The sequence below is a fragment of the Antedon mediterranea genome, chromosome 2 (assembly GCF_964355755.1).
Source record: "Antedon mediterranea chromosome 2, ecAntMedi1.1, whole genome shotgun sequence".
Lineage (NCBI taxonomy): Eukaryota > Metazoa > Echinodermata > Crinoidea > Comatulida > Antedonidae > Antedon > Antedon mediterranea.
In genome coordinates, this window is record NC_092671.1 from 32,944,238 (window position 1) to 32,968,686 (window position 24,449).

Below are 24,449 nucleotides of genomic sequence, written 5' to 3' on the forward strand. Positions count from 1 at the left end.
TGTTGTTTTTGTTTTTCTACATATATTTGCCGATTTTGGTCAAAATAAATGTTGAATTGTGCACAATCTAAGATATATATATATATGTATATTGAAAATGGTGTCTATTTACCTGTTTTATGCCTGTTTTAAATGTTTTTATATTTGTAAGTATCATGTAATTCAGCCATTGGCTGCAATTTTGATATGCAATAAAATGAAATGAAATGAAATGAAATGAAAATGAAGTAGGTGTATAATTTCCAAATGTAGTTTAAAATCTTCCCAGTACACTTGCAGTCATTTTGATACCTTATGTGTATGAATACGTTCAATATCAAACGCACATACTCTCTCTCTCTCTTATATAAAATAGATGGTGTCAAAATCGGTAATTTATGGAAAAATCTAATCCTATTGAACATTACCTTTTTTACAACCAAGATGAAAAACCCTCATAATAGTCGTAATGAGATTTAAGTACAATACATAACATTTGTGCACAATCTAAGATATATATATATATGTATATTGAAAATGGTGTCTATTTACCTGGAAGTGAAGACAGAGGCAGGAAACCTGGCTATTGATCCCTGTACAACAGAAACTACTTTCTGTTGAGTTGTCCATGTCTGTTGAAACCAGATATCAGGCAACTGTGACAGAGGTGGGCACACACGTTCTATTGTCTCTAAAAACTGGAATGTCTGCGAAAACAAAATCTGATCAAGACGGTATGAGATCCACAAACTGTGTGGGCCATTAAATGAGTATGAGCAAAATTCTTGATTGTAGCCTTGCAAAGTGAAACCAAACTGGTCAAATCCGGCTTGATTCACTCCTAACCGGTTTAAGCAGTAGTCACTGAAGCCAGCATTTTTGTAAAAATTGGTCATATCTGGTTCATTGTTTCTGTTGTAGCCATACTGGTTGTAGCCACGTCTGTCAAATCCTGATTGATCGTAGCCATATCGGTTGTATCCGTAGTTGTCATACCCATTGACATCATATCCATCGCGGTTAAATCCTTTGAAATAAACAGATTTGAACTTTAACAACAAATATCAAATTGTTTGCAAACACACTTTAAATGTATTTTAAAGCTTGGTTGTCACTAAGATGCAATGCAAGGACGTAAACGCAATGCAAATGAGTTGACCATAAACAAAGCAACAGTTTGGATAATCCTTTACTCACGATTGGTCAAATTACTTGCTTTGTGTTTATGTCCTTGCTGTGCATTCTAGTGAGAATCAAGTTTAAGAGAGAGATTTAGCTATTTAATAATTGTTGTGTAAACAATTTTTTAACTAAATTATTATTATTATTACTATAATTATGTGGTTATAAGTGGTGAAATGTCCCCAAAAACTGAAAGCAATGGATGAAGATAGTTTTTGAAATTGTTCTTACCATTTCGCTCATATCCGTAGCGGTTAAAACCTCTACGGTCATAGCCAGTTCTATCATAGCCTTCAAAGTCATACCCATCATAAATGTAGATATCACGACGATCTTGACGGCCATTTCGATCGTATCCATAAATATTAAAGCCAAATCTAGAAAAAAGTATTCGATTTTTAATAAAAAAATAATTGTCTAGGAGCGCCTTTGAACATGTGCTGTTAATATTGCTATAGGTTAACGTGCCACTGCATTAAACTGACGGCTACATGACCTACTGCAGTTTTCAAGATTGATTGCAAGTAATTCTTGTATGGAACTCAAAAACGGATCATAATTATATTTTACTACTATGGAATAGCTTTGGGTCAGGGAGTTGAGTAATTGGTCAGATGTTTGCCTTACTCTGACGTAATTTTTGACTTTATACTTTACTTTATACATTACTTTACAATATGAAATACTATCGAATTATAAAAGAAATTGTTTTTTTAATTGTCAAATGTTATATTTCAACTCTAAGCAGGCAATATCTGGCTCTATTAAGTGATTTATAATAAACTGTATTTACAACAAACACAATTGAGTCAAGACTGGTACTAACCGGTTATATCCATCCCGATTGAATCCATTCCTGTCAAAACCTGCTGTATCAAAACCTTCAGAATTAAACAAAGGTTCTGTGATATTACATGGATCTCCAAATGTGGGCAGGGCATATGTCACACACAATCGACCTTCAAGGTCAAATGTATCTGTTGGTCGTAAGTTAAAAGGAACCATCTTTACATTCCTGAGGAACTGTGGGTAGATTTCTACTCCATGCAGTTGCTGCCATCTCCAATAGAGCATATCAACGTACGATTGAAGAGCGAAGAACAGAGGATCGTATGGTGCCAACGCTGAGCTCATCTGTCCACCAGTAAAGGCAAAAACATACCCAGCGTACATTTGTATAGATTTAGTAAAAGAATCAAAATCAGAATTCACCAGAGCACGAGCAATGTCAACTTTGGTTGGGAGGCTAATATGTGACTGAAAGTTTCTGATGATGCATGGATCCCAAGCGCTAAAGTCACGGAATGGATGGTCAGGAAGACAATCTCCTTGTCCATCACCGCCAAAATAGTTCGGCTGCCAAATGACGGCACGAGAGAAGTTCTGAACATCAGTGGTAAAATCAAAATATGGCAGGGCAACAGAGCAGTCAATTTCCTAAAACGAAAAACAGAATTGATTTTTAAAATATGCTTTTAAAAATACATTACACCATAAAACAATATTCATAATTTTCACATATTAACAGAGGGAAACTATTAACTTTAAAAATCCACATTTTTTTTGGATAAATTTATGTAAATAAAAATGTCTGATAATATAATATTATACCTGCAGCCGTCTTTCTACAGTGCGTAGGAACACACGATGCCACAGGAGGTAAAACTGTGTGGAGTGTGCATGCATGATATGGCGGCTGTAAAGATCCCGGTACTGTTCCCATTCGTTACCAGGGCCTGAACTGCGCAAGACCTGCACAGCCTGTTGGAATCTTTCTATTTCAGCAGTTGTCATATCTCGTATTTCCTTTCGAACCACAAACTTTGTACATCTGAAAATTTGAGGTGGTAGATAGAATATATTATACATGTTGCATGTGATCTAATTTGTTATTAGTAATAGCTCTGGAATAGTTGTTTATTAGAGTGCAGATGTCTTTATTTAATGTAGGTGGTAAAATGAAAATGTGGAGTAATGTCTGTGAAACTAGGCCTGCATGTGTACTATGTCCACTATGTTGTGTTGTGAGGATGTAGAATCTTTGGACATCTACAATTTTTAGCCACGCTACAATACCACTATATACATCAACTCTTCTTATTGTGTTTCAGCCACAGCTGCACACAATATGATATCCAGTTGCGGTGGTGTTCGCTACAAATAGGGAACTAACCTGCAGTTAATGACACCTTCAGTAAGGCACTGGCACTCCTCACATCCAGACCTAAAGCGCTGTCCAATCTCATAGCTACTGTTACCTAGGCTGCATTTCTTTGATAATTCACATATTCCACCGGAGCAGGAATGACCAACATGGAACGCTATAACTTCAGACACACGTTCACGAGATGGATTAAATGTAGCTATGGCTTTACATTGTTCTAAAGTTGTTTCCTGAAGAAAAAAAGTATGCTTATTATTTTCATATACTTACTTGTTTACTTAAATATTGAGGATCTGCAAGAAAAACTTATAAGGCTCTCGGAAATACACAATTTGTATGTCCCTAATGTATAAGCTCTTAACCTCTATCTACACTATCAAACTTTATGTGACAAAAATGTGATGTGCCCAAATATCGTAGTGATATAACGTCATCGTGTCCATATATGGCACATCACATTTTTTTTGTCACATAAAGATTGATAGTCTAGACAGAGCTTTATTCCGTTTTAGGTGATTTTTAATTAGTGTAATGTACACAAATTAAAATACAGTAAGAATATAATTGTATTACTTGCTTGATTGAATCTGTTTGCAAGGGCGGATCCAGGATTGTTTAATGGGGAACCCTAACATATACTATTAATAGGCTGTCATAAATAGTAGTTCATAATTTCATTTTAGCCATCAAAATGGAGAGCGCATTCCCTATCAGTAACTGGATCCGCCCCAGGTTTGGCATTTTTTTTTATTACCTGACATTTGACACCTTCTTCAACAATATTGAAAGCACGGTAAGTGCTACCACCACGCCCTCTAGTGTAGAATCTTTGACAGCAAGCTCCGCGCATACATAGGTTCTCACATGCAGCCTTTGAATAAAAGTTGTTCTTGTGGTTACCATCACAGCCTACAACATAAAAGAAAAATAATTTTAAACGTAAAAAGGATAGCCTACTAAATCCGTAGACTTGCTTCTGGTGGGGTAATTCTGGTGGTGAATTGGGCAGTACACCGGGAGACAATCAATCCCCTACTCTTTTTCGAAGAGTATACTACATTCATCTCATTCAAAAGACGATGCACTATCTACATTTATTTCAACCCGTTGGAACACACCGAGAGCAGCGATGAGATTCCAACAATGGACCAAAGGAAACCTATGGTCTGTCACAACACAGTGGCTACCACCAGTTTAGCCAACTGCATGATTCCATACTAGAAGTGTGTATGGTAGACATCGATTGACATTTGATTACACTGAATGTTGACTGGGCTTGTATATAGTGAAATTATTATTACATAAGGGGCGTTCAGATGACTCTGCTGATCACTTCCGGCAAATTTGCTCAGCCACTTCAGGCAAATGGTGTGATGTACATTGTGCAGACAAGAGATACCATTTTATCTTTCTTTTACACTATGAGTTATAATCATTTACTGTACTGTGTAAAATAAAAAAATAACTTTTTCTTAAACAGAGTTTTATGTTTACAATCACCATGTATCAAATTGGTCATTATTACCTGAAAATTCTTCACACCTTTGTCCATACATGTTGTAATAAAATCTTGGAACAAAAACATCACACTGTCCAACTGTAGGGGCTGAGCTACAGAAACTGACCCTAAGCTCACAGTGAGCACCTGAACAATCTGGGGGACAAGTGCAAGTATAGTTTCGGTAGCCAGGGTAACCAGCGCATGTTCCTCCGTTAAGGCAAGGGTTAAGTGAGCAAGGGTCACGACATTCAAGCTTGTCAAACAGAACTGAGCAGGTTACAAGACCATTCTATTGAAATAGATAGAAATTAGTAAATCATGTGAAATAATCATGTGATTCTTCTTGTCTACTAAGTCAGTATACATTATATTTGAATAACTTACAATAAGAGTTAATAATATTATTCATTTATATGCATCAGTACATAATAACTGTTCTGTCTATATTATCAAACTAGTTTGACAAAAAAAGTGAGGTGGCCACATACAGTATGGTAGTGATATGGCATCATCAATCACATTTTTGTCACATAAAGTTTGATAGTGCAGACAGAACTTTATAATTCTGAAAAATGTTTTTTTTTATTTCTATCTATTGTAATTTGCAAATGCCAAAAGCATAAATATCTAATCGATTTCAATTGCTTAACAAACATTTTAGGATCAGAATCAAATTGGGTTTTTAAAACTGTTTGTAAGATTGGTTCCTTTTGTTAGTTCCATATTTATTGATTCTTGAAACAGGGCTGCTTAGGTTCACTCTAACCCACAGAAAAAAAGTAATACTGTATGATCACACTACTAGGAGCGCGACTTCTTCAAAGTACTATTTTACTTCATTTGTGTTGCTCAATGGCTACATTTACAGCATTGTATCAATGAAGTAATTATTACAATCAATATTTATACTCAATGTTACAATTAAATAGACATTTGACCAGTAGAAACAATCCTTGACCAATAGTAGCTTGACCTCTCACCTCACAGACACATGCCGTGCAAGGGTCCTGTTGCCAGACCTGTCCATTATGATATCTTTGTAGATTTACCACACACTCTTGTTCTCCGCATTCACACCGACTTGAAAACATAAGCTCCTGTTCACACTGAGTTATCTGTTAAGAAGAGAACAATATTAATAACGCCCTTGTTATTGCTTCTATCATCAGCATAATAATCATATTCTTTATTGCAACTTGATTTGACAAATTTAAGTTTAGAAATACATCTTTAAAAATATAAAAAGCTATCATTATAAAAACGGAATCACTGTAAACACAAAAACACCAAAAATATATTCTGTAGATAAATAGATATAAAAATATGGCTAGTAAATATTAAACAAAAAATAAAAACTCTCAACAAACACGGTATAAAAAAATACAACAATCAGAAAACAAGGTTGATTCTCCGAGCGACGCAACCAGGGTTTACATGATAAATTTTTGTTTTTCTCTCTTATTTGAGCATGATTATTATGGAACATACAAAATTATGCAGGTCATGAACTAGAGAATGAATAAGGAGCAAAGGAAGGGGACATAAAGACTTTGATTGGCCAGTTTACTTGAAAGGATTCAGGAAAAATAATTAGAGATCAAGGAGGCATATTTTTTAACAGAGAAATTGCGGAAACATCATCTAAAGTCGCCTAAAAAAAAGAGGTAAAAAAAGCGAGAAAAAGATACATTTCAATGTACCTGCTGGCTTAGTGTTGTTATTATCCCTGATAACTGGTCCACGTGAGATATCATATCGTCCATTTGTTTTTGTTCTGCTGTCCTTGAATTATCTGCCAACAAAATAAATAAATAAATCGATATTATGATGACGTCTTATCTAGGCCGAATTGTCTCTTCATCAAACATGGCACATGGAAACAGTTGAAAGACAGCCTATAAGCCTAGAGGTACAGACACAGTAGCCCTAAATCATATTATAAGTGGCTTACACTAGGGTGCCATTCAAAAACCAGTGTGAAATCTGATTTTACATGTTTAACAATCAACTTTCAGGTTCTGACATCCATGTAAACTGCCGCGGGCTACGGGAATTTATAGGCTAACAGTAACAGCCACATGTCTGTTAACTTTATGAAAATAAACCATTGAGCAGCTTGAATATTATTGTATTAATATTGGTCTGTTTTTTTCAATGCAAGAACAGCAACATAATCAAATTATTATAGACTGTAATTTTAATAGAAAATTACATTCTTATTTATACAGTAGAAATTGTTTGATTGGAATGCATTAATTAATTTTCTGTAGCAATAATTATTCAATATGTTAATATATATTTATTTTAACTGTGGAGGAGAGGGGGTTACCCTAATGCACTGGTCCATTTCAACCCCTCTGAATGTTGCTGTATTTGCAATATCTAGTACACTTAAACGGTTGTTGTATAAAGCATTTACATGAATAGCTTTTCTTTCTGTATTTAAAATCAATTAAATAAAGCATTATTATTTAAAGTTTCAACATACTTACCACCACTAGTTCCAACTCCTGGAGAATCTTGTGATAATCTTTCAACTATATTATTTAGAAATAAAACATTTAAAATGAAAACAGAAAAATACATTTGTTGGTGTTTCATAATGATTTTTAATGAGCAATTGGCATATTTAACTTTTAAAAGGAAGAGAGGAGGCGTAGAGCCAGCATGGATCTGCCTCTGCTGTATGATTTTCAAATAAGAACCATATCAACATTATTTTACTGCATTCACTGCAGTAACTACATTTTCTATACTGTATATAACATAATTGGTTTTTTTTTAAATAGAAGTTTATAGTGTATACGATTATTACGTACAACAAATGCTTGCTAAATATTTGCATAATTACTGCAGTATCTGCAGTAGAATAACTTTTACATGATCCCTACACAACATTTACATATTAAAACAGCAACACAAACACTTTCAAGACAAGTATTGTGTTAACAATTCAATAATCATTATCTGCATTTTTCAACACTACAAACATCGTAGGTTAATTCCAGTTGAAGAATAGATTATTTAAGCAGCACACGGAATCATTCCTTTGGGAATCAAGCTATGGGAAACCGGATTACACTACTTTATAACTCATCAGATGAAGTGAGATATTTAGTGATTAAGGTGACTTTTAACATTTTTCAAACCTATCTATTTATCTATCTCACCTTGGTTTCCATGACATTGCCACGGGGGACTGGATATGGATGTTGGATAGATGCGTAGTTCCTCCCACCATCCCTATAAAAAAAGATAAAATTATGGTTAAGTGAAAATAATGAAATAGTCAAACTCTCTAACGCTCTGTCTACACATAAAACTTTATGTGACAAAAATTGTATACTCTATATAATTGGATACTGTAGGGTAGACAGAGCTTAAGAGAATGTTAGGCTATACATCTTTAAACGAAAGCACAATAGAGAATCTGGGAATTTAAATTCATTAAAAAAATCAGATCAGATTAAAAAAGCACACAGAAAAAAAAACATTATACAACATAAACACATTTGTGTTTCGTGGTCTTAATTTAATACCCAATAAACTGTAATTTAAAGCTAAACAAATAGTAAACAGGAAGTCTGTTGTCTGGATATCAACAGGATTCTGGTAAAATATTAACCATTTATTTTATGCGCTAAAACAACATACATTTTGTTTTAATTTTTTAATTGGAACTGAATAACTTTATTTTTTATTGATATTATTTTTCATGTTTTGACGGACAATGTCTTTAAAAAAACTATAATCGCAATAAGGTCATTTTTAGGGCTATGAATGTTGTCATTTTTTAGGGCTATGAATGTTGTCATTTTTTAGGGCTATGAATGTTGTCATTTTTTAGGGCTATGAATGTTGTCATTTTTTAGGGCTATGAATGTTGTCATTTTTTAGGGCTATGAATGTTGTCATTTTTTAGGGCTATGAATGTTGTCATTTTTTAGGGCTATGAAGGTTGTCATTTTTTAGGGCTATGAATGTTGTCATTTTTTAGGGCTATGAATGTTGTCATTTTTTAGGGCTATGAATGTTGTCATTTTTTAGGGCTATGAATGTTGTCATTTTTTAGGGCTATGAATGTTGTCATTTTTTAGGGCTATGAATGTTGTCATTTTTTAGGGCTATGAATGTTGTCATTTTTTAGGGCTATGAATGTTGTCATTTTTTAGGACTATGAATGTTGTCATTTTTTAGGGCTATGAATGTTGTCGTTTTTTAGGGCTATGAATGTTGTCATTTTTTAGGGCTATGAATGTTGTCATTTTTTAGGGCTATGAATGTTGTCATTTTTTAGGGCTATGAATGTTGTCATTTTTTAGGGCTATGAATGTTGTCATTTTTTAGGGCTATGAATGTTGTCATTTTTTAGGGCTATGAATGTTGTCATTTTTTAGGGCTATGAATGTTGTCATTTTTTAGGGCTATGAATGTTGTCATTTTTTAGGGCTATGAATGTTGTCATTTTTTAGGGCTATGAATGTTGTCATTTTTTTAGGGCTATGAATGTTGTCATTTTTTAAAACAAACTGTAATTCTTACAGATAAATATAGCGTTCAACAATGTATAACTTCCTATCACACAGTATATATTTCCTAAAATACCGAAACCACATAACAATCTCCCTAGTCATCCGATTCTAAATTAGCAATTACATCCAATTAATTCTTATCAAAGTGATTCTAAATCTAGAACAGACACAACAAAGCGATACTGTCAATTTTAACGGAAGTCGCCTAGATTGTAGGAGACATGGTGTACTATTGTTTTGATGGGTGGTTTTCAGTTCGAATCTTGATAGAACATGAATTTTGTAACAACTTTATAAGAATTATTTTCCTTTGCGAAGGAATTGCGTAACAGTATAATAAGTAATATGTATTTGCAATTAACCTTTGTTAACTTTGTGTTACACATTTACAGTTTAGGTATATCCTTACATTGTGGCTTGAAGGAATTGCTTGTAAAACAACATTTGACAGTTTCCTACCTACATACAGGAAAGTATCATTTACAAAACTGTTTTATGGGTAATAATATCTAACCCAGACACTAGTTAACCTAATAATTTGACAATAACAATATTGTCTCGTATTATCGTACATACAGTAACACTGTACATACAGTAAAGTGTTCAAATGCATAACATAACAGTAAATAAGGCAGAGAAGTTGGTTATTTCTGATGAAAATTCATCAAACATCAGTGCAATTAATTCACTTTTTTACACTGTTGACGTGAACAAATTGATCCTAATTATCAGGTTTTTCCTCCAATCAAAAGGATAGAGAGCAGGCATTTAGTATTTCTGTTAGGCCTACTACTGTTGTATTAAATGCATTGGGAAAAATGCAGGTCTACTATACAAAACTTTTTTTTAAATAACTGTTCGTTTCTTTGCAGAAAAGATGTTTCCAACATGCAGAAAAATTATTTCCAAAGCTAATAATGTTATAATCAAATTCATGTTTTAACCAAAGAAGTATTTTCATTTTGATCTTTTCATTCTGGTAAAAACAAAAATGGCAGGTATACTATTCACACTGTGCATAAATATAGGCCCTTTAAGAAAGAAGCCTACAGTCCAGTCAACAAAAGAGTGTAGGGGAAAATGCTAAACACTGCCTCTTGAGACCACATTAATATCATTGTTTAGAGGACACCTTCTGTACTAAGTCATTCACAAACTCTCAGATTTCACTTCCAGTTTTTTTGTCAGGTTAACAAAAGTTCAATCTATTACTTGTGTTTAGATTAAAGAGTACTTTATTTAGTGTAAGGAAGTGTTATTATTATCAACTACTTTGATTTAGGCATAAAAGTGCTTATATTTTTGGTGTATATACTATACATAAGAAGTAATTGTACAATAAACAACCTTCAGATCAGTGACTAAAAATAATAATATCCAATTTTGAATTCTTCTGCAAATAATTGCATGTTATGTTAGGGAAAACTAATTTTCAACCTTTTGGGAAAAGTCTGATATGGTAATCTGCCATTAAATATTATATGTAGATAGTTTTCTTGATTCCCAATTGTTGATGCCTGATATACAGTATATTCTTGATACCCAATTGATACACACATGATTGTTTGACTTAAACTCATTGGAAAAGGTCTTCACTTGGACACGTTGTGATCAGTTAAAATATGCACTCTTAAGTCCTCATCTTTACAGTAGTGCGACTTCGCTTTGGAAAAGCTATTTTATTTTACTCAATTGCATAAAATAACTGTTCCAAAGATTATAAAATCATCACATGCAAGCCTACAGTAGTAATACACCGTGGTACAGTATTTTATTTTGGTATGTTCATCTACAGTACTGTCCAATAAATATAAAGATCATCACATGCAAGCCTACAGTAGTAACACATCGTGGTACAGTATTTTATTTTGGTATGTTCATCTACAGTACTGTCCAATAAATATAAAGAAAATGTACTGTACTCAACTTACTGTAGGTAGAGTAAAATTACAATTTCACTCTTCCCTGCTGTAAGTCTAACTGTATATTTATATCTCAAGATTTAATTGTTATGATCTACCACAATTCAGAACACATGGTTGACAAGTATTGGGATTGAAAGTGATTCCAAAATAGAATGCTACAGTAAGCCTTGTCACAACAATGTTGTTTGATTTGGATTCCTTTGGTGCTTTCAATTTTTTTAAGCACAGACTCATGTCTACAAGGTAATCTCAGTTTGTAATTAGAGAACTGTTGTTAAATATATTATTGGTAATGTTTTGAATGTTGCTCTCTATGGGCCTGTTTCTGCTGCATAGCGCCGAATAAACTGTTTATTTCAAAATACTGTACAGTCAACTCTCCCAATACCGGACATCTCTGGGCTGGCCTAATGCCTGATTTTCTGGTATTCGGAATGTGTTTCTAATGGTAAAAATGAATTTGGGACCTTTTGGACCTCAAGAAAAGTCTGGTTTTGAGAGAGTTTTTGGTAAACTGTAGATTTAAAATATATCGACTGCATACTCTGATAAAATGTTGTTCCTAACTTACCGTTTAAATCATTGGGTGGTCATTGACAGAAATCATTGATATTACCCAAAATGCAAGAAATCAAATGCAATGGGCTCTGGTGGTCAATTGAAATGTTAATTCAACTCAACTCCACCTCGTTGAACAGAATATGCATGGAAATAACTTGTAATGGCATTTAATACCAAATTGTTACTGTATTTTGTACAAATAATATTTTTAAAAAGTTTGTTTTTGAGGACTTGCAACTTACCAAAAATTTATCATTTCCAATAGAGCCTTGTGAAATAAACATCCACGATGTTTGTGGTGGATTAAAAGCAATTTTCCCTTTCAGCGTAAATCTCATAACATCCTGACAACCAGAGTACAATATAACTTTATCATTATTAACAACTAACAACCCGTAATTCCACTGTTTCGGATCTTTCAATGGCGTTGGCATTACGGTTTCTTGAATATGGGAATCTCCTTTTATACGATACTTCAATGTCATGTTCCCTAATTTTGAGTCAGACGATAACGATAGAAACGTTTTGCGTTGTTTTGAAACGACAGAAAATAAAGTCCCTGATGTGTCCTTATTTTGTTTTGCTATGAAGAATATACTAAAAGAAGTTGAAATTTCCTCTCGTAGATACTGTAGGTCATGCTCTGGTAATAATAAGATACGCAGCTGTGAGCGTGCCCGCCAGACCGTAGCACCATTATGAAACGCTTCATGCTCGGTTATCCCAGGGATATCATGATCCATACGTAACTCCTGGAGTAAATCAGTGCCTGTAAAATTGAACAATTTGAGAATCTTAATTCCTTCTTCAAAACTATTAAAAAAACAAAATTAGTCTTTTTATAAACATAATTATTCAATAAATATATAATTTTTAAATTTTCTGATGAATATGGTCTTATTCAATCATAGTACTGTACAATACTTTAAAAAACATTAAAAAAAACATCAATAATTCACAGAATGATTATGAAATCAAATGACAACTGAGTTTGATCTACTTTCAACTACAGTACTAGTGGTTAGTCGTCCATTCATAGGAGTGTATTGGTAAATCTGGTGGCGACTATATAGAATGGTCTCAAAACATGAATATATAGTGTACTTCGACTTTAGTTTAAAGACGATTATTATAAACACAGCAGGCAAGGACATTAATTCTAAACCGCCCGGTGATGAAATTTAATTAATTAATTTGAAACGATAAAGATGAGGAAATCTGTGAGAATGAGAAAAAGTCGCCCCAACCGAGACTCGAACTCGGACCGTCTGCTTGATATGCAGTTGCCCTAACCATTAGACCACTGGGGCTTTCATGGTATTGTTCAAACTCGATTGCATAGCGACTCTTTAACATTCTCGGCATGGTACGGCGGAACAGCACTAGTCCTCAGTTGTACGCACGCGCATATATATAAACCGAACAGGCAAAGAACATTAATTCTAAACCGCCCGGTGATATACTGAAATTTAATCAATTAATTTGAAACGATAAAGATATAAATATTATTAGGATTATGGCTTTAGCTGTGGTGTTAAAACATATATTTTCCATTGTTCGTTTCATGGGAAAGTGTCCCCTTAATAGTGTTTCCCCTAAATAAAAGTATCCCAAAAGAAGGATTATACCACAGTATATTGTGATTATGTGATGTATGTTGATCTGTACTATAGTTTTGGATGACATGAAATGATAATACTACCTACACAGACAGAAATAAGAAGATTATTCCAAACAAGCAAAAATATCAGCATCAAAATTTGAAAATAATTGTGTTTAAAGCAACACCCAGTGCTTATTTTGTACTCTATTGTTAAATGGTTAATTGTCATGTTTAAACAATATACCTGCAGGCTACAAACAATTTGTCAACAACAAACAACAAGGAACCAGTAAATATCTAAAGTAATTTTCCAGTTCATTAAACATTGGACATAAAAGTTAACTTGTTGCATATAGTAAAGTTGATTGTTCTATTGTTGAACCTGTCTATGTGAAGTCTAGATATTTTTTTTCATATTGTACAGTACAAAGCAAAAAACAAGGGAACACTGTAGTAAATCACAATATACTGTAACTATGAAGGTCCTGATTTTTTCAACCGTGTGAATAAACTAATCCCAATTTCTTGGCAGTGCTCTGAAACATTTTCAATAACCAGTTAAATGGCAGCCTGAAAATATGGTTAAAAACACTTTAAATCGACTGGATGAAACTTTTACTCCAACGCAAACTAATGGTTATTTGACTGCAACTATTAACTTTATAAATAAATTAAATAACATTGCATAGAGTTTAATTATTCCTTGTTGATTTGTTTTAATTGAAACGTTAGGTGGAGGATATACAAAGATACAAAGGATTTACTGTATCTATTCAATTTTTCCTTCCCCTTTTTTAGCTTTTGATGTTTTTTTTTTGCCTGTTTCTTTTGTTTTTTTACCTTTTTATAAAAATGTTTACAGTTTTAATGCTGTTTTTATATGATATTTTTGACATGTTTTTTAAAATGCAATTTGGCCATGAGGTGTAAAGTTGGTCTGTATTTCTTTGGAAATAAATAAAGGGAATATATATCTTCTGGGGGTTGGAAGGTGATTATTCCTTCTCACCTCCAACCATATTTATTACATACAGTTCTGTAAATGATAAGTGGACTTTTTGACATTGAAACATGCATGTTAGTAGCTACTTAAATCAGGTTAATAAGATCTGTCATTGCCAAGCATGTATGAAGATAGTACCAAAATAGTACTCTTTTAGCACTGAAATCTGTAGATTCCATTAACAACTAAGGTTACAATTTGGGCATATTTAAGTTAACAAAAAGTTCTCTACTGTTTTATCTTTCTGTGTCAGTCAGAACATGTGTCAATGAAAGTAAGTTTTGTGTATATTTTATTAAGAGTTCAAAAGTTGTCAACACCTTAAAGGTGGAACCCAATAATTGAATTTCTAACATTGTATCACCATGGGCAAAGTTTTACAGCTGTGTTCTCAAATTCGTAAACATCATCATACCAATTGCGATTTCCCTCTCTCATAAGGCAATTTTACAAGCAACAGATTAGAAATTGTATTATAACAATTTTACACCATTACTTTAAAGGTATCTACAGTTATATTTAAAATGGAAAATTTCATTTTCACCACCATCGACATTGATTTTTGTTTGATACTTACAAATTTTGAATGGAAATAGCCAAAATAATAGCCAAATTGGGGTTTACTGGTGTAGGCATAGGTCAGGGTGAATGAGTTATTCTTTCCGGTCTGAAATAACAACTTCCTATAGGTGTTAACAATAACGCAATATACAGCACAGCTTCTGTATACTGTCTGGTACAATGTAACTGGGGACAATTTTAAACGTTTATAATTTTCGTATCCACGAGGCTCTTCCTCCACTGGACTGGAAGTTGGTTTATTACTACTACTGTACGTGTAGCCTGGTGTAACATTTAACTTACCAGTTAACCTCTATACTATTAAGAGGACACTTTCCCTTAATTTGGGTTGGTTGCAGTAGTGCTAATAAAGTATACAGGACCTGTATTGACTATCCTTTTAATGATTATTATTTTTTAAGCTTTTTTTTAAATTTTTCTTTTGAGGTGAGCGAGTGCGATCACTCACCTAACACACTCCTAAACTGTGATTTACAACAATTTTGTAAACTTCTACACACCAAAATACAAACTAGAAAGCCACTCCGAGAGTGCATACCTCCGCCTACTGTAAAATTCTCCTACATAAGATTTTTCCGGTAAAAAAATATATATATATATATTTGTGTGTGTCTTAATGCTGTTTGTGATTTACGCTAATTTCACTACAAGCATGTGTATGCGAGTTTGGTGTAATGGTTATGTAACAAGCCTTTCAATTAACAATAGCTTCAGTTGACTAACAATAGAACAGCAACGCGAAAATCAAACGAGTGAATTTGAAAAGAAATAGGTTTTGTAAACTACTCGCATCAAAAAACGTGCACATTAAATCAAATTATGTTTTAAAATTACAAATCACAAATTATAACTCTTGCCTCTTGTATAAAAATGAAGTTTTTTGGACATAAGTACTTCTCGAGAAAATTCAATTTGAGTTTACTTGTTACTTTAAGCAAGGAGTTGAGACTGCTGAAAAATTCTGTCCTATCTTTTTAACACTAGCAGGTCTGAAAAGTATACTAAAAAGTGGTCCAGAATTTGGACGTGGTCCGAAATGGTCCCAAAATTTAATGGAATGGTCCTTGACCACATATCTATCTGTACATTCATTTTGGTAAAGACCTTGTAATTACTTTTTGAGTAATCCTGCTAACAAACAATTTTAAAAAGACAAGCCTGGTTTTTTTGTAAGGATGTCGCCATCTTATATTATATGATCATTATTTTGTTTCACAGGAAAGTGTCTCAAATAAGGGAGATAAAAATGAAGTCACCTGCTACAGTACGTCCATTTTAATAAATCAGAGATCTTATACTGTAATCATAGAAAATGATATCATGGACAACTATATGTAATAGTATACATTATTTTGCTTTTTTAAAAAAATGTTAAAAAGATAAGAATTATTTATCAGGTGATAATTTTAATTAGACACATCTTATTGCTTACCTTTTAAACGATCACGATCTGCTGTGATTCCTTGTGTCTCCAGCACTAGGATCATAACGGAGAACACAAAGCAGACATGTCTCAAATCCATCTTGAAGAATTATCCAATATTTAACAAGAAGTTAATATAGAAAACAAAATCTGCATTCTTCAGAATCAAATCTACTAAAATAAAAGAAGAAAGATATATCTCTAGAATTCTGATTTTGTTACTTGCTTGCATCAAAAGTAACTCAATAATAAAGCAATAAATTAGCTTTTTTAAATTTTTTTTTATTGAGTTTGACCATGCATGGGTTTGAACCTCCTTGTTCCTGAAATGCCTTTTTCAAAAAAACGCATATAGCTCATTTTTTATCTATTACTACTAGTATCATCTATGAATCTTAAAATTATATTTACGTAAAGTGTCACCTCTAAAGCTCTGTCCACACTATCAAACTAGTTTCACAAAAAAAGTGTGATGTGCCGAAAAATGGTAGTGATATGCTCAAAGTAGTGTGATATGACATCATGTCCATATATGAGGACATCATATTTTTTTGTTACATAAAGTTTGATAGTGTAGACAGAGCTTTAGCCACACCCCTCCCACTGTAACAATTCTGGCTATGGGCTTGTTTTCCCTTTCTTCTTTGTATGTAGTATTGAGTCAATTCTCACTGGGTAAACATTGAATATTCTTTTTGTTCTAAACACTTCTTAACAAATAAACTATAAATCAACAAGTCAGGAAATAGCAAGAACCTTGAAGGTTTTATTAACAAAAGGTTTACAATTACACATTGTTCATTCAAAACCATAATATAGCCTAAACATAAAGCTGTGGTAGGATTCATAGTTGCAAATGTAAAACCATGTTCCAAGGTTTTTTTGACAAGATTAAAGCTTTTTTTTAATACTAATAATAACTAATGTACAGTGCCCAGTCCAGTGCTGCGAGTTGTTATATCTCTAAAATGTTGCAATTTATCCAGATTTAGGGTAAACATAAAGTTTCTAATATTAAACATAAAATTTCATATGTTTATCAATTGAAAATTTCATAAATTGTACCCATTCCATGAAGATCATAACTTGTACTGTATTAGTAGTTTTTCTGTCTTTGAATTGAGTTATAAACAAACAAACGCATCTTTTTTATTGTCTGCTTTTTTCAAATAAATATATCTTATCATCGATTATTCTGAATAATATGACATTTCATTTTTTAGACTACACACACCTGAGTCGAATACACTAGTAGTATTCCCTGTATATTACTGTACTGCAACTGTCAGTTTGCAGAGTGGTGCAAGGAAAGAATAAAATTCTAAACAAAGACAGATAATAAGATCCTGCTTTGGCGGAGGTAAATTAAGTATAGGCCTAATCTTAATATATAAAAGTGGAGCTGCCCGAGAAGTAAAAGCATTTTGTAGCTAATAAAAGTGTCAAGATGTAACTTTACCTTCGTAAACTGTAACCGAGTTCTCAACAGTTAGCACAAAGAGGCTCAACCTGGGCCTACACTCCGCTGATGGAAGGAAGCTGGTGGTGTGTTCCAATTTCTTTGATGGGTACGTTGATTACCCTGACCTCCACAAAAACCAATGTTGATAATAAACAGCCACTTCCATTTATATGACGGGTGAAGTTACTTTGAAAAACACTCGTTCATCTCTAACATATTACTGTACAATTATAGGTATTTGAAATTGAACAAATATTGTATTTCTAAAAATTTAATTAGTTTGTGTATATATTTAATAAATAAATATATATTATTCAAAGTTAATAATTTCCATAAAATAATTGACGAGTCTAAAAGTTTAACATGAATTGAGGGCGCTATAGCTTTTTATATCTCAGAGCTGTATTATTTTGTGTATGTTGGTGGTTGTTTGTAGACCTACCGTAAATCTTCTAATAGTAACCCACACTCTAATAATAACCCCCCTTCTAATAGTAACCCACCTTATAAGTAAATCTATAATAATAACCCACTACTCTAATAGTAACCCATGGCACTATCAAACTCTATGCGACACGATGATGTATATCATCACCGTATTTGGGAACATGACATTTTTTGGTCAATAGTGTTTTAATGATAGTAGTGTAGAGAGAGCTTTATAATAAATAGCGTCTCAAGACAGATACCCAACGTATTATAAATACACAGCGAATTAATCATAGTCAAAGCCGTACAGAATTAAAACTATAAAACAAAATTTAAGCTGGAGGAGGGGGAAACCCCATAAAAAAATAAACTTGCCCGAGTTGGTTCATAATACAAACATTACCGAAATAATTGCAATGGAAGAAATAAGAGATACGACTGATAATACAGGCCCGTATGCAGCATTTATAATGGGGGGGGGGGGGGGGTGCGAGCGAAGCGAGCAACAATGGCTGGGGGCCAGGGGGCCGCCAAGGGCCCCCGGTCAGGGTCAGGGCAAAAATTTGCGTTATTTGACGTTCTAAAGACTGATGTAAGACTCTCTGTTGTGGCTTGGGCTAGTTGAACGATGGACACCAGAACTTAACGCTTTCATGATGAGGCCAACTCAGCAGGGGTGGCGCCAGGATCTTCCCGACGCGGGGGCTACATTCTCCGACGAGGGGGCTATGCGAGCGAAGCGAGCATCACTAGGCTGAGGGCCAGGGGCCGCCAAGGGCCCCCGGCAACGCGTTCTAGCGTCATTTGAGGTCTTTTTAATCAGATTTAGGGTAGCCATTTTTTCCATTTTTTATAATGCATAAATAAAATACTGCGTGCAAAAAAACGATGCGCGATGACTGTTTCAATCCATATTTTTCAATTGAAAAAATAAAAGTTCAAAGAAAATTTTGAAAAATAGAGTTGGAGGTCCCGGAAATTGGACTTATTATACTTCAAAACATGAAAAAAAATATATAAGTCCCTATCATGGGTTGTGACTGAGCTAAGAAATGTTTGAAAAATAGAGATGTTAGGTCCCGGAAAATGTACTTCTTGTTCTTCGAAATATGACCAGCTTTATTGTTGGGGCTGAGCTAAGAAAATGTTTAAAACTAGAGCTGCAGGTCTTCAAAAAATTGCATTTTATACTTTGGAAACATCAGGCCTAGAGGCTTAAAAAACGCAAGCGTAGACCTTTTTCAGTCGGGGAAAAAAGTTTATTCCTCCCAGGTGTATGCATGCGTACCATCTGGACTTCCGAGTGGTGAGAAATTCATGACATACAGGATATTGAAAATGTAATAACTATAGCTATAATGTTGGCTAAGCGAAAATGGCATGTTTTTTTGTTTAGTAATGGATGAAAAATTTATTTTAGGTGCCCCACGGTACAGAAGGTTACTTGTAAATTAAAAAATTGGTGAACAAACGAACAATTAACATAATTCGTTTTTGCTGTAGTGTAGCGTACGTCGACGCAGTACACGACGTAACCGTCGGTAAACTTCGCCTGGAAAATAACACATTACACATTTTGGTCCCTGGATGAAACTTGATATCACGCGTCTCGACCCAACGTTGAACGATTCGTACAAAGAGGGATACCGCCAGACAAGTGCGTACCTAGCTATTGTTTAGTAGTAAGTTAGATCGCTGGCAATAATGAATGCATATAAAGTGCATAATATCACTCTGACGTACTCTCACGGTCAATGAAACGTCGCGGTTTTCTAGGCGCTGAAGCTAGCTACGAAGTGAACGCGAACGCTTTTTACTGTATATTATATTCCCCGACAAAAAGTACACGTGTTCCCTGACGTTAAGTTGTCTGTATTTCTCCAGCAAACACTTTACCGCGTACATGAAGCGCTAAGCTATTACTTGTCGTCACATGATCGACTGCGCATGTTTTACATCGAGTTTGTAGTCAGTTCAGATTCCGTAATTTAATTACCGGTATTTTTTCATTTTATATTAGCATATTTTTGTTTGTATACCATTGATAATGTAAATTTTGTATATATATAATGATATTGTCTTTAGTTAAACAAGACAAGAAAAAATACCAACCGAGGAAAAAGTGGACCTTTTGGGACTTGGGGGGTGGGGGGGGGGGGTGCGTCTGCACCCAACGCACCCCCCCCCCCCCTGGATACGGGCCTGTAATATTGGATTTTGAAATTTAAAACTAAATTTAATCTCTTCGATTTCCAGCGCAGTACAGTGTCTCTATGAGTGTATTTATTTTTTTTATTCATAATCACTGTATGCCTAATAATAATATTATATCATTAAATTTGTGTTTTTTATTATTTACCTTTCCGCAATTTACGTTTTAATAGAGAATATAAAAAAAAATAGGTCTAGGCCTATTAGTTTATCCTCCTGCAACTTATGAGAAGAAAATAATTATTTTTTAATATAAAGTTTATCTTTTTGAGTAATTTCTAATGTATGTATTTATCTTTTTATTCATAATCATAATAATAATATTATATCATTAAATGTGTGTTTATTATTTACCTTTCCACAATTTACGTTTTAATCGAGAATTAGTTTTTTTAAATAGGCCTATTAGTTTATGAGAAAAAAATAATTATTGTTTAATATAATGTTTATCTTCTTGAGTAATTTTTAAAAACACGTTCTATATTCAGATGTATTAATAAGTTGTGCATACCTGAAGTAGGACCTATGAACAATTTGCTTCTTGGCAGAAATATACAAATTAATTATTTACACTCATGATAAACACGGAACTTCAATAAAAAAAAAAAAAACAATTAAGTCCAAAAGTTCAAAGACTATCTTTGGAACTCATTGTTGAGTAGTCTGATAGCGCTAGATAACAATGAAAATTGATTGATGTATATTTTTAGTAACGGACGACGGCGCCGTTATTGTTAATCAGGGAAGAGTGAAATTACAATTTAACTCTTCCCTGTTTGAATAGAAAATCATACAGGAAAACGGCGCCGTTTCCGTATTCCGTGAAACAGAAACAAGTGTGAACTTGTAGCTTAACATTATTGTTAAGAACATGAGATTTATCGACAAAAATAATATTTAATTTTGAAACCATTGCATCATTACACAGTTATGTAATATATTTAATCTAAAGTAACTGGTGAATATAATTTGTAAAGACAATCTGGACTAGTCTATATACAACACGATTCAGATCTCTAACTACATACATTAATTTCTGGTATGTTTGCATATTTAGGTTTGTACCCATTTAGGTAAGACGCAACAAGATTATGAAGAATTTAATATGAGATAGGCTTAATTTAATATGAGATAGGCTAATTACTTTTATCTCTAAGAGCCAATGAACACTATCATTTAGGCCTATTTGCTTTTTTAAGTAATCGTTTTGCGATATTTTCCATGTAAAGACAATGACAAGTGGACTTAGTACAGCAGCTATGGGATAATCAACAATCGGTCAAACTCAGCTGCTGTGTTGGCGGACGTTCCGTGTGGGAAAAAAAGGTATAGCCTACGTTTTATACATTTTTTAGCCCTAACTTTTAAATCATTATTACGTTTGATTGTATTTGGCAACCAAGTTTGAAATTTTGTTTATATAGTTTAAGTATTTATTGATTTTCTTCCGTAGGCCTTTGTTACAATTTTATGTCGACCCTGGTGTGGAATATTTTTATCAGAGTGCGCAATCTGCTGTACGGACGAGGCCTACTGACTCTAAAATCAGCTTAAAATTATTCAATAATAATGCACTCTTTCAAGGTAGAAGAAGCTGTGAATTCTGTAAATAATGTAAAGTGGACAGCAAACACCTTTATTTCAAATAGGGAAAGTGTTACTCATAGAGAAAAAGCAGAGATTTATAAACCGGATGGAACTTTTTTGTTAGAGAGCTTCGAGCATTGTGGAAGTACAGGAATGGATGATTCGCCTGCTGGAGGAACGGTGCTTCAAAATGATGTGCGATGTTTGGAAGGCTCTCCACCAACTCAAGAAACAACTCAAGAAACAACCGAACCAGTTAAAGATTCATCTAAAACGGATCCAGAGCTGCGGCTTTGCCTGAAGAAAATGCGCAATCAACGTCTAGATGGAGAATATGTTGTAAATGCCTAGGTACGGTTTGTTGCTTTATCGGCAAAAATTGTGTCTAATATTATTTTCACTGTTCAAAAAGTAGGCCTATATGATACGCGCGTAGGTACGAAGTTAAACGTTTGGAAGGAGATGAATTTATGGCAAAATCTTCCTTACCTCTGTAAAGACGAAACCACCTTGGACAAAAATATCAAACGAAAAATGTGTATAAACTGTGATTACTACTTGAATGTATATTGTGACAACTCGTTTGGAAAAATACTGAAAGATTTTTTTATTCGCCGTGGTTAGGATTCCGGCACCGGAACTCAACTGCCCACCGTTAGGGAATCCGACACGATATTGCGCATGCCCAGAGCTCTGGGAAGTGAATTATAGCTTGCACTAATAGTGCCACACACCACACCACCGAGAGTCGGAGTGTTATAGGGATTTACTGTAGCCTAGATAGTCGAGTCGTTGCGCGAGCGAGAGATGGATGAAACTTGGCCTATGCCATACATGAATTAATAATTAAAATACGACTACGCCACGCGTTAAAATAATTATAATGATATTAATAAGAATCAGTATCTATCTAAGAATCGTAATGCTGTTTTTAACGTTGCGACCCCGAATTCCCGAACAGTTTTTTCACATCCACGCGGTGGCTGCCGTCAACAAATCAACTTGTGAATATTGCATGTTATGTACAGTATATTAAATGCGTTATGAAAAACCATAAAACTAGTCATGTAATTATATAATTCATAATGATATGAAGTTTATATATGAATGCAGCAACCACTTTTTAATTACAAAATAAATAGGCCCACTGGTCACGTCTAACTGGTAGGCCTAGATTAGTGGATCCCGCATTATTAGTAGGCATCTAGGCTAGTTCGCCGTGTGTGGCGCAGCTATGAAATGATCCATCGCTGTATAGTCAAAGAATTGGTATAGTATAGAGTCGCCGATTACCTCGCTCTGGGCATGCGCAATAGCGTGTCGGATTCCCTAACGCTGGGCAGTTGGGTTCCGGTGCCGGAATCCTAACCACGGCGTTTTTTATTTTGTTTAATTGTTTTTCTCTATTAATTTATACTTTGTATATAGGGAATTAAACATTTTGTGAAAATATTGTAAAAACAATAATTTATATATACATACACATAACATGCCAATAACAAATTAGTAATTGATTAAACATGCATTTTTTTGTAAAAAATATATGTTGATTGCATGGTTTTAGAAAGTTTTTAATGAGCCAGCAAGAAACGCTAATGTAACAACCGCCCCTCTTCATAATCTTATTTTGTTGTACATGTTACCACATATAGACCTAATATAATCGAAATTTGATTAACCTTCCATGGATTAAGTTTTTTATGTTATTATACATAGTCTGTATATAGGGTATAAATGAATTATATATATAAAAAAAATACATACCGAAAATAATTATATAACATTAGTAAATGTATCGTCTACAATGAAATAGTTATTATTATTATTATTAGAAATAATTGTATTAATCTGTTGAAGATGAAATGAATAAATAGTGGTTAACGCCACAAAAGAGAGAAAAAAAAGTATTTTATGTTATTATACATTAATTCAATTACACCAGAAAGGCCATATACATGGCTGCAGTCGCGTGCTCAAGCCGACCGATCGACCAACCGACCACATAGAGTCGCGTTACACGCGACTAACAATAAAAGCAACTTCCACAAAACCAACCTACAATATTCTAAAATACCAATTTGCACCAACGCTGATGTTGTTATAGATTGGATTGTGGAAGTACGGTAACTATGGTTTGAATCAGACAATTGCAACTGTCATGAATTCTGTTCTTAAAACTATTATGTATTGGAATATTATAACTGTTAAATCATGTTAAAGAATCAAGATACTTGTTTTATTTCCGAATCTGTTCATTACTAGTCTTATTTGTTGTATTGTAAATATTACACATTGAAATGACATA

The 24,449-nt window shown here is 33.7% G+C and overlaps 1 protein-coding gene across 4 annotated transcripts in view; it reads right to left on the bottom strand.

Moving 5' to 3' along the window:
- The window catches only part of LOC140040836 (kielin/chordin-like protein), a 63,634-nt gene extending 45,534 nt beyond the window's left edge, over nt 1-18,100 (bottom strand). For 2 of the 4 annotated variants that reach the window (XM_072087073.1, XM_072087072.1), the window contains exons 1-14: nt 17,915-18,099; nt 16,465-16,629; nt 12,087-12,613; nt 7,997-8,069; nt 7,319-7,363; nt 6,527-6,618; nt 5,807-5,941; nt 4,851-5,115; nt 4,080-4,234; nt 3,335-3,555; nt 2,773-2,992; nt 1,988-2,598; nt 1,393-1,538; nt 532-1,006 (exon numbers count right to left, since the gene is read on the bottom strand). In XM_072087073.1, coding sequence (XP_071943174.1) covers nt 532-1,006; nt 1,393-1,538; nt 1,988-2,598; nt 2,773-2,992; nt 3,335-3,555; nt 4,080-4,234; nt 4,851-5,115; nt 5,807-5,941; nt 6,527-6,618; nt 7,319-7,363; nt 7,997-8,069; nt 12,087-12,613; nt 16,465-16,555 — 3,056 coding nt within the window. In that variant the 5' untranslated portion in view covers nt 16,556-16,629; nt 17,915-18,099. Of the gene's footprint in view, nt 1-531; nt 1,007-1,392; nt 1,539-1,987; nt 2,599-2,772; nt 2,993-3,334; nt 3,556-4,079; nt 4,235-4,850; nt 5,116-5,806; nt 5,942-6,526; nt 6,619-7,318; nt 7,364-7,996; nt 8,070-12,086; nt 12,614-16,464; nt 16,630-17,914 lie in introns of all 4 variants that reach the window. The other 2 variants (XM_072087071.1, XM_072087070.1) reach the window with 2 other exon arrangements.
- Between the last annotated feature and the right edge of the window lie 6,349 nt (nt 18,101-24,449).